The 11,331-nt window shown below is 38.3% G+C and overlaps 1 protein-coding gene across 1 annotated transcript in view; it reads left to right on the top strand.

Moving 5' to 3' along the window:
- The first annotated feature begins 8,263 nt into the window (after window positions 1-8,263).
- The window catches only part of LOC122068595, a 10,812-nt gene continuing 7,744 nt past the window's right edge, over window positions 8,264-11,331 (top strand). The window contains exons 1-2 of the mRNA XM_042632463.1: window positions 8,264-8,993; window positions 9,271-9,321. Of these exons, the coding sequence (XP_042488397.1) occupies window positions 8,589-8,993; window positions 9,271-9,321 (456 nt within the window). The 5' untranslated portion in view covers window positions 8,264-8,588. The remainder of the gene's footprint in view (window positions 8,994-9,270; window positions 9,322-11,331) is intronic.

Below are 11,331 nucleotides of genomic sequence, written 5' to 3'. Positions count from 1 at the left end.
TAGGTATGCTTGCTCATCTCCTTGCTCATACTGATGGTAATTTTTTTGGAAACTTCATTTACACCCAAAATTTAAGACTTTCTTTTGGAGACTCGCACATGGAGGGATACCTACTAAAGATATCCTTGGCAAATGGGTTGATGTTAGCCATTTGTGTGCCATCTGCCACAATCAGGCTGAGTATATTTAGGATACGTTCTTGTTCTGTGAATTCATCAAGAGAATTTGGACTGCTAGCCCTTTAGGGCTTAGAATTGAGAGCCTCTCCGCTACCTCTTTCAATAATCTCCTTATGTACTTTTTCAAGTCAAATACTATACCTGATAATCATATTTTCACGTTCTTTACTACATTCATCATATGCTCCTTTGTTTGAAAACATAGAAATAATATTATTTTCAAAAAAAATCACCTAATCCCCACCTTATTCTATCCCTTGCAAATTAATGGGTAAACCAAGAGCTCAACAGGTGAACCCTTACCCTCCCCACGCCATCATCCCCACTTTCCCCAATTTAGTATTTTCCATTCTTATCCATGCTCGAATGTCTAACGTTTTAAATACTAAATCCAGTTGGGCTTATTGCATAATCAAACATGGAAAATGTGTCATATTATCCGATGATTATGCATTGACAGGAGAAACTTTTGAGGAAAGTGCAAGGGCATCATATCTTGGACTAAAGCAGGCAAGACAAAAGAACTGCGACGTTGGGGAAATCTGGAGCCAATGTGGAGATTATTGAGTTTATTGGACTTTTATCAAGACCGATTGATGGATTGGTTCAATTGTCTAAATGGGTTGATGGGGGATGTGGAGAATTGTATTAGGTGGTTGGACTAAATTGGGTCCAAATCTATGTGAAGTCATGTGTCATATGAGTTGGCATCAACTACCTATTCTTAGTGAGTTTTCCCTAAGGAGAGAGAGTTAATGGATTTTCTCTACCACAAGAGAAGAAAAAGAGTCAGTGGAAAAGGTTGGAGTCTTTCCAAGGATTGTCTTCCAAGTAAGTGAAAGAGTGAGTATTCCAATATGGGTGGAGTCTTCAAGAGTTCGATCTTTTCAAGATAATGATTCTTCCAAGTGAGTGGAGGAGGTTGGAATATTTCTTCCAAGAGAAGAAATGAGGATAGAGAATGAGTGGATTTTCTCTATAATGGAGAGAGAAAACAATAATGAGTCTATAGAAGGAGAGATCTGTCTACCAATGAGACTCGAGTTGATCTGAGAGTGTTGAGTCAAGATATGTGAAGATCTTTGTGAGAATCTCAAGATGTATAATGTGGGTACAACATGTGTACAAGGACTAAACAAGGAGCCAAGCTGAGGTTGTATGTGACTTGGAGATGAGAGAAGGGTGTACATGGGCGTTTGTGTGTCAAATGCCAAGGGTTGTACTACTTCGTTTCTTACTCTTGATTATTAGTGGAAATTTGAATCTTACCCCATTGACGTAGATAGTTTCGCCGAACCATATAAATATCTGACCTCTTTGTGTATGTGCTTGTTGATCTTGCACATGCCTTTTTTGTGTGTTTCTCACCATCGAAAGTAGGACATTGCTTCCAACCCATAGTTAGTATGTCACGCTCCGTTCACATAGAAGTGGACCAGTGATCGGGTTTCCTCTGGGTAACCCAAAACCACCAGGATCATCAGACACAGTAACCATAGCACAACAAGCCACAAGCAATCATGAAATATAATATTTTAGTTCAGCGGAAGTCTTACCATAAATAATTACCTATAATTCCCTATATACTCTTGATACCTAAATTGTTATATATAGCATAATTACATGTGGGCTCGTAGGCATGATATTTACACAAAAAATAGCAATTTAACTATCGAGAGCACAAAAGAAAAAATATACTACAAGAATCAAAAGAGTATAGTAAATGGAATCTGTCACTATTGTCCTATAACACAACCCTCACACGGGCAGTCGTCACCATGGTTGAATTCTTCGGGGACCCACCAATCCCCCACTGGGGTTTCGTCAGTGAGACCCGGCATGGGCTCCTCTACGGAATAACCTATAAAATTATCTAAAAATGTGTGTACACGAGGGATGAGCTCACTAGCTTAATAAATGGAAAGAAAGATGCACATAAGCAAATGCAAAGCAAATGATGTTATATGCATGGGATTCATTTTAAATCTATTCCACCTAACAAACATACTAGGTCATAGGTAACGTGATACACACAACTATAGTGTGCGTATGCCCCAGGTTCGAGATGCGTTCTCCATTCCGCAATATGTTCATAGGATTATCGAAGAAGGTCCACCGTGAGCACTCGAAAAAGTAACTCGTGCTCGAACCACAGCAAAAATTAAAAGCAGTATGATTGGCCTTCTGAATATATCACTAAGGTTTTCAACTATCCTAATGATTAGCCAGACGTACTTTTAACCACCATGGCGGTCCACGACCGACGCTTCTCCCTAGTGATAACCCAACACGTAAACTCCTATTGGGAAGGGTCGTAGCACGAGGGAATATGAAATCCTAACCATATGCTCCTACATGAGATAGGACAATTGCATCGTACTTCCGTGTCCCATTCCACAGTGTACCAATACATTTGTTTCCAAGCCGACTACGGCATCTAGTCTAGAAATTCTACATATGTTTAGTAAACTGGCATCATAACCATCACATGAATAATCCATTCTCAAGATTTCAAGCAAATAATCATGCATATAGAATTTAAGATAAAACATGTTCAGTTCTAAATGCATCATTCATACATCAATCATATGCATGAGAATGAAAATCGAAATGTTAATATAGTTTATGAATGCATAGGATGCCAAAAACATTCCAAAAATTAAGATTAAAGTCCTCTCCCCATTTACTTATTTTTATAGAAGAATCTACACTTGCGGTATAAGTAAGATCCAGAGTGAGAAGATGAGTTTCTCAAAACCTAGCACAGATAAAGAATTTAGAAATACGTTCAAATCGGGACTATAAATGACGTAAGGCATGATCATGATGTGTAAAATAGCATGAAGAAGATTATCGGTGAGTTTGAATTCAATTGAAACTCATTTGGGCTATAGGTGGATCATACATGTGGGTAAGAGAACCCACCTGTGTAATCTACCCAGACCGACGGGTCATACTAGTGGGTCTGGCACTCGTCAGTCTTACCCATTGGTAGAACCAGAGGAGACAGGCATGACTGGTGGGTCACACTGGTGGGTTAGGCACCAGCTGGTCTTATCCGCCAGTAGAACCAGAGGGGATAGGCAAGACTAGTAGGTCTCACCGGCGGGTCAGGCACCCGCCAGTCTTACCCGTCGATTTTCTCAGATTTTGATGTTTTCCTTCTCTTCTTCATTCCACCCCTTGGAACCCTAATAGAGTGGTTCCCACTTCATTGTCCACACATTCTAAGCCTCATCTACTTGATTTACCTTGGATCTAAGCCATTAACAAGATTTGGGGGAAAAGAATCATACCTTTACTTGAAAACTCCAAATATTAGGATTTCTCTTCCCCAAACTCAAATGTCACTTTAATAATCTCCTAAATATTTGTTTCCTTCTTAAATCCTTCAAAGGAAACACACATTGATTTTGTTATTCCCTAGATTCAACCATACACAAAGGATTTCATCATATCTCAAGGATTTATGGTGTTACTTACCTCAAGATGTAGATCTCAATTATTTTTTTTTGATATTCAATTTATTAAAGGAGAAGCCTGTGTGGTTCTTTTATCCTACCACTTTATTTCCGTTGATGGCTACGTCAGGTAGACAGCCGGTACCTTATTCTAGTTTGTTGTTATAAGCCTGTGTCTGATTTGTAGTGGTGTGTCAGGTTGACAGCCGACACTTATTATAATTAGTCATAACCTGTCAATCTTTTTGCATAGATCCTCTCGCTTGTCCTTGCTTGGAATCTCCATGTAGCCAACCCCCATTAAGTTGGGATAAGGTTTTGGATGTTGTTGTAAACTAGCAGTCTACTTGATTTTCTTACTCGTGAATTTAACAGGGTTCCAAAACCTAAAAATAAGGCTATTGTCCCTATTTCTCACAATATGTCCCTTTTTGTATCTCCATCAATATAGATCCAATCTTCTCCATCCTTAATCCAGGTTGCCAATAACTATTGAAAATATCCATATTCGAAGAACTTCCTTTGAAATTGCATCTCAAAGACCATTCTCATCCTAATATGGTGATAAAACAAGATTATTTTATGAAGAATTCTTACCGAATTTAAGTCTGCATATATTCAACATACTTATCGTATTGCTTCTGTCAAAGCTTATTATAAGCTTCAAGTATTTGATATTATTTCTTACTAAGAATGGGGTCCCACTCATTCTCGAAAACAATTTCAAGATTTATTTAGCCTAAAATTAAGGTCATACGATTATAATGACTATATAAGCTTGGGAAACTAACTTCTTACATCAGAATGATTAGGATTCTCATACTAGGTTCATAAAATTTTGCCTTTAGCGCACATTATTAGGTGTACCAAATTGGTTCCTAATATGGTTTTTCACCTGGGGACCTCCCCGTCATGAATTTCTGGCCCTCAAGGCATCTTTACGAAAATTTCAAGACTTCAATAAACCATTAGATCCAAGGTCCCTACTTGTCCAATTTTTCTTGCTCTATGAGATCCCATGGATTCTTAGATGAAACTATGATCTCTCTCCAGACAAAGACGACGAGTGAGATTATGTCCCTACCTTTGAATGTTATCTTTCTGTCAAATAGTGGGATAAGTTTGATATTCCCTTATCTCTGGATCAAAGTTTGTGCCCAAATGAGGCATATGTGAAGATATTCCTATTTCAAAAGAGTCCTCCTTATCCCAGCAGGAGGTCCAAACTCATTTGGCCGACATCATTGCATCATGTAAGAAAAAAATATCTGTTTATGTCAAATGACCAGATTCAGGCCCAAATCCTTGCCGCCATTGGTTTTGATCCTGATCCTGATCAAGCATCATCCTCTTCATCATCTATGGATCAAATCGTCAATCTAAAAGAAGAAAGCTTTCAAGAAGCTCAGAGGTCAAAATAATATAAAACAAAGGGGGGTGGAGAGAAAAAAGTCCTCTTGCATCTTGGCCCAGTGCCTTGCTAGATAAGAAGACATTTTGTCTCTTGCCAGGTGTTAAGCAATCACATCTAGTGCCATCTGGGTCAGTTTGACGTCTTGGCATGCGTCACGTAGCGCTATAAGCGTATTATAGTGATTGTCACAGGTGGATAGTATAGGAATTCACCCACTCTTTGAAACTTACCTCTGGAGAACAATGGTTGTGCCACATGGAATGCCATTGGTTTTTGCATGTTTGTAGCATGTTTGGTAGTCAGCAAGCCTACCTTTTCCCCATGGATTCATCTATTACGAATGTGGCTTGTGTTTAGATCATTCAATCAAGTTAGGAAGCTTACTTATTTTTTCCTATGAATCATTTCTACACTTGGTGGGATGACTTTCTTTTTCCTCTCCTGACAAAGAAGTTGGTGGTATGGCTGTTAAGACTATGCCTCAAATCTGGATCAAAGTTTTCTGAACTCAAAAAGACAATTAGGTTCCATGATCCACTAACATCTTGTAGACATGCTTGCTATAACCCATCAACCTAAACCATTTAAATGACAAACACCAAAGGGTGGAGGGAGTAGCATTCAATGAACTAGCCTCGATCTATACCGTCTCTCATAGACTTCCTTGCCATCCTATGAACCTAGAACCTTCAAATGTCAAAACACCATGGGGTGAGGAGAGGGGCATTCAATGAACTAGACATCTCTTGTTTGGGCTACCATCCTAAACTTGAAATGATTAGACAATTTTCATTGCCTTATCCGAGAAATCAAGGACAAAAGGAGCAGACTAGGTTAATGGATTGGTCAGAAAAATATTGTTTAACCTTTCGAGTTAATTAGAACCTTATGTGTCTTCCCTCGAGGAATATTTACTCTTTTGGCTTTACTTTTCAGATTGGTGTCCCTACATTAAATCTGTTTTCAGTAAGTATAGCTTCCCAATTATATACCATGTTTGGAGTATGCTTGGTTGTTGGCATATCATTTCTTTCTAGGTTATTTTATTGATAACATAATAGTTCTTCCATTTTGATCATTCTACGAAGGTTCTGTGGTCTTCATGACACTGAATGCTTGAAAATTTCAGGATGATATGGTGGAAATAGGCCCAATCAGTAAGTTGCTTGAAGACAATTTGAAATTGATATGGGAGCACTTCTTAAGATGTGATGGCAGCAGTTCTTCTTCTTGAGTCTCATTTTATCAACACCCCTCTTTCTTTGTAAATATTTTCTGCTGGTAAAAATCATGTGAGGGGCCCTTTAGAGATATGTCTTTCTTTTTTTCTTGCTGTTAGGACTTTATGTGTGAGAACTGCTTCAGCTAACTTCTGTGGCAACAATTTCTTGATATTGTCAGTTTTACCTTTTAGCTCTTGGGGACAACTTTCCATGTGTCAACTCTTAATTAATCTTTTCTTAATCGTACACTTATTTAACTAGTAGTATTATTTTTTGGGGGCAGTGTTTTCTAGGTGGAATGTAGGGGCCACACCTAGACACAAGGGCGCTCACCCTCAGGAGGTGCAAAGCCTGGGAGTGTGCACCCCTGTGTCTAGGCGTGGCCTCTATGTCCCATCCAGAAAACTTTGTTCCAGTATTTATTTTAAGGACATCGTCAGGATTCTTTCCCACACCCTCTCACATAATGAGCTGCAGCCTTCCTCAGACAAAATATGGGCCTTTTACTAAACGTATGTGCCTCCTGCCCTCTCAGTGGTGTGTTTCCCACTATGGTGTCATTGGAAACTGATGCCCTTTATTTTATAGAAAAGTTTTGCAGTCTATTTTGGTTATAAGAAAAGGGAAATGAAGTAGAGTCAAAATAAATTTAAAAAGAAGTCTAAAAGGCAGTGTGTTCTTTACACCTAGACATAGTGGGAAGCAAAATGACTGCCCACCCTTCATTAGAGGCAAAAATCTCATCCATGTTGATGCTTTTACTAATGTGTTGGCATAAAGATCACACTGCCTTTTAGAAAACCATCTACACTCTTGAGGAAAAAAAAATTACTATGCTGCCTTTGCACAGATTTCTTTATATCTTTCTCACATGAGAAATAGTGGGATCTATATTGACACTCTCTCCTAACTATGTGGGTCCCATGTGGACCCTATATGGATGATATTTTTTTAACCTCTCATTGATGTAGTGTGCAAATTCCCTCTTGCACTGCCCTAGTAGAAAACCTTCCCCCCTCCCCTTTCGTTTTTTTTCCCCCTTATTTGTAACGTCATTTCCCTCTCCTTCACTTTACCTGCAACCAAGTGACGCCAAAGTACACAATTCTTGATCAAACACCCATGATTATTCCATACATAGTCGTGTCCATCCAACAATTTAGTACATGACCGTGCACATAACCTTTTGCAATAAGAAAAATTCAACTTTAAAAGATTAAGGTCCATGGTTTGTTCCCAAAATAATGATCAAAAGGACCTATTGATTGTTCTACAAGATGGAATTCTTTCAGGTAGAAAGTTATCTAAGAGTCAAGTATAACATGGACAATACGTTGAACTGGTTAAATTTCAGCTTTGAGCAAAGAGGGAAGTGGTTAGAAAGTTTGTTAATGTTTCAAAAGAACCGAGCTACACCCATGGCTAAAACAAAAAGAATCATCACATTTAAGGACATCTAACCTTTGATTAGCATGGGGAAAAGCATTTTTGTGAGGGTTCAGGAATTTAATGTTGATACAATAGTCCAATTACATGGTCACATTACTAGTGGAGTTTCATCTATGTCAAAGCCTAGTCTAAATTGATAAAATTAATCGAAACTAATTGAAAAAATATGGATCTAACCAAACCAAACCTTGAGCGAAGTACCTCTTCTTTTTTTTTTTTTTTTTTTTACCACATCATTACCTTTGAACGAAGTACCTCTTTTTTTGACGTATGTAGCCTTTTTTTCGAACCCATTTTTTCGGTTTAGGCCTAACAATGAAGTGGAACTTCTAGTGTTACTGTTTTTTTGGGTGATTGAGGAAGATCTCATTTCATTAACTTTAAACTCCTACAATCATATGATTTCGACCTTATCTATGTAACGAAGTTTTTTATTTTCTCAATAAAATATAATAAAAAAAAAAAAGGAAGTCCACCGGACTTATTATTGGGATAGTTTATGTTTTTCTGATTCCATTAAAAAGAATTTTGCTTTTCTTGAGGCCAGGCCTGACCCCAACTCATTCTTCGGTAGAGTGGATGTGACCAAGCCCACCTTGGAACAGCTCAAACACGGCCGAGTTGCACCCAAACAGGTGAGGTGGTGCCGTCGTGGTGGTAGTGTTGGTTCTCTGGCAGTCAAGCAGTTGATATAAACACCAAACACACAGCACCTTCATGGCATGACCATCTCTCGTTGATCAAAAGGCTCGAATTTGCATCTCAGCATGAACCCCTTCTCAGCTTTGGAATAGTCGTTTGAATCTCCATCACATATATACTACTGATCGACTCTGTTTTCCTCTTTAAGAGTTCCTCCAACATGAACTCTTCTTTACTTTCTGCAAGTTCCTCTTCCCTTACTACAAATTTATCCACAAGATCTTATGGGATGGATTTCTCTGGTCTAAAGAAGCAATACCCAGTTCGGATTTCAAATTTGTTTCTTAATATTTCGTTTTCAGCTGAGAATCTTACGGTGAAATCTCGATTCAAGACCTCTCGTTCTACTGTAATTTGTTTGACTGGTGAGGTGAAACCATCTGAATCTGTATCTATGAATCGAGGGTCGGAAGGGGAGATTGCAAATGGGTTTTCTCTCCAAGATGAGGGAGAAAGTAAACTGAATGTTGTGGTGGGGAAGCCTTCTGTTCCGGCGTTTCTTCCAGTGGCGAAGCTGAGCTTGGCTGATCAAGCGTTCTTCCTATTGGCCTTTATTGCTTGCACTGTATGGCTTCTTTCGTTTTCATCTTGTACAGGATTGCTTATCGGTTAGATTTAGTCTATCCTTTGTTTTTCAGATATTTAATTTTCTGGTAATAATAGTTTTTTTCTTTGGTTAGTTTATGCGTCCTTTAATGGGTTAATTAGAATAATTGAATCGTGCACTTTTGTTTCATTGATTAGGAAGTCTATGTTTCTTCTCTAATTTATGGAATCATTAGTTACAAATTGTCTCAATTCAGTTATTTAGTGCTAATGCAAATCTTATACCATAAATGCAGACTTCTGTAGCGTTTACAAGCCTTGTGATTGCAGCTGTTCCTACTTTATATGTAAGTTGTTGGACTCCACATGATAATACAGTAATTTTTTCTCCGACATCATTTCAATATTTTTATGAAAGTATTCAAAGAATCACATTAATTTTGTCTTTTGACTTTGTAGTCTTTCGGATGAATTGAGGTATTGTTGTATTGGTAAAATGGTGTGTGGTTAGACATCATCCTTTTTCTGTTTGAGAAGAAACAAACCCTGTTTTCATTGTTTTCTTTCTTTATCCAATTATATCTGTTGCAGTTATATCTAAGATATTCTTCATCAACCTTGGTTGGGATATAATCCATCATATGATCTGGTATTTTCATCATTTTCTTCTTAATGATGACCGTCTTCTCCTCATCTCTCTTCTAATTGAATATCTTGAAATTTAATTACAGAGAGAAAACAGTAAAAGAATAACATATGTGCAAGGATTCTTTCTGGCCATGAGGTAGAAGATGCTTCTAAGTGTATCATGTTACCATGGTATTCAGGCCATGGATCTTATTCTTCTTCCCTTCCCACCCCCCTCTTTCTAAATGAAGAACCAAGGCCATGGGTCCAATCATTGCATTTCCTACCAAATAAGTGGTAGAAAAACAAGGTGAAGGCCAAAAATGGCCTATATAGCAGTGATGAGAAAGGACACCAAGTGCTTATGACTTAAAAATTGTAATGGCTTTAAATGTAATGGAATTGTAGCTAATGCCAATTATTTGGGAGAAGGCTTAGTTTGTTGACTTCCTGCGAAGAGAGTGGGTCTGCCCTCATGGGATTTCAACTTCCTAGAGGATCAAGACATAAAAATCTAAGGTAGCCAGGAAAAATAATTTTATTAGACAGAGAAGAAGAAAAGGGCCGAAGGCCAAATACAGTAGGCAGAGAAGGAATCCCACAAAATAACAGCAAAAAAAAAAAGAAGCAGAACTGTAGCAGAAGCAGACAATACAATGGAAGGAAAATACAAAAGTAACTACAGGAAAAAAAAAACGATTAGTCTCAATTAACTGATCAACATTCTCTCGTGAGAAGCAGCTGGATATTCCCTCTAATTCCTTGCTTTAAGGGCTCCACTATGCTGAAGAGTCCCAAATGACTTCAGTACTTTGAGCAAGTCATTGTGCGTATCTACCACAACACTAAACGGCAGCTTGGTCAGCTTCTGTGATCGAGCCATAAACTGTAGTGGCATCCCAAGTAAATCCATCCTCCTTGGTTTTTCAGCCATACTGAAGCCATAATCACCATGACAATCTTCATTACAGTCAAAAACAAATTTGAATCTCATATTGCTAACATGACTCCTGAAGCACCTTGTGAAGGTTTGAAACAATATCGAAAACTTCTTCCTCCTCATATTCTAACCATGGAGATCTAGGAGATCTTGGATTATGCCAATGTGGCTTTGAATCTGCAACATAAATCATTAAATGCAGTTTTGTTTTCATCCAATTTCATTTCCCCTCTGCTCCATGAGATAATCTTCAAATGCATTCTGGTAAAACTTTGGCCCTTGTTGGTCTTCTAGAAGATGGTTTCAATATCAGCCATTTGAAAGATTCCACTGTAAGCATTTATGCTTTCTTGTTTTTTGGGACCCTCTGTTTCTTTTCGACCCTGAAGTGTCTCCTTTGTTAGAAAGCCCTCCCGCATCTTTCAGCATTGCCATTGTTTCCTGCTTTGTACCATTTGAGGAAACACAATTCTCTCAGTTTCTTTCCATTGCCTTCTTTACCACCCATTCTGCTGGATCAATAGGGTTATCCGAGTCTTTTCTCCTTAGTTCATCTTAAGCTGAGCAGCATTCAGGTGCTTCTCGAATCCGATCAATATGAGTTGCCTCTTTGTCCTTGGAGGAGCTTCTATGGTTTCTATGGAATGCCATGTTTGCTCCAGACCAGAAATTCGCTGGAATTTTGTGGTTCGTTCCTTATTTTTTCAGTTCTTAGCTAGGTAGACTTAACTCTCCACATAGAAAAAATTTGGCCGAGGGAGACTTCCAGCCAACTTTAAGGGAGGAAAAA

The sequence above is a fragment of the Macadamia integrifolia genome, unplaced genomic scaffold (genome assembly GCF_013358625.1).
Source record: "Macadamia integrifolia cultivar HAES 741 unplaced genomic scaffold, SCU_Mint_v3 scaffold433, whole genome shotgun sequence".
Lineage (NCBI taxonomy): Eukaryota > Viridiplantae > Streptophyta > Magnoliopsida > Proteales > Proteaceae > Macadamia > Macadamia integrifolia.
This window is presented reverse-complemented; position numbering and strand designations above follow the sequence as displayed.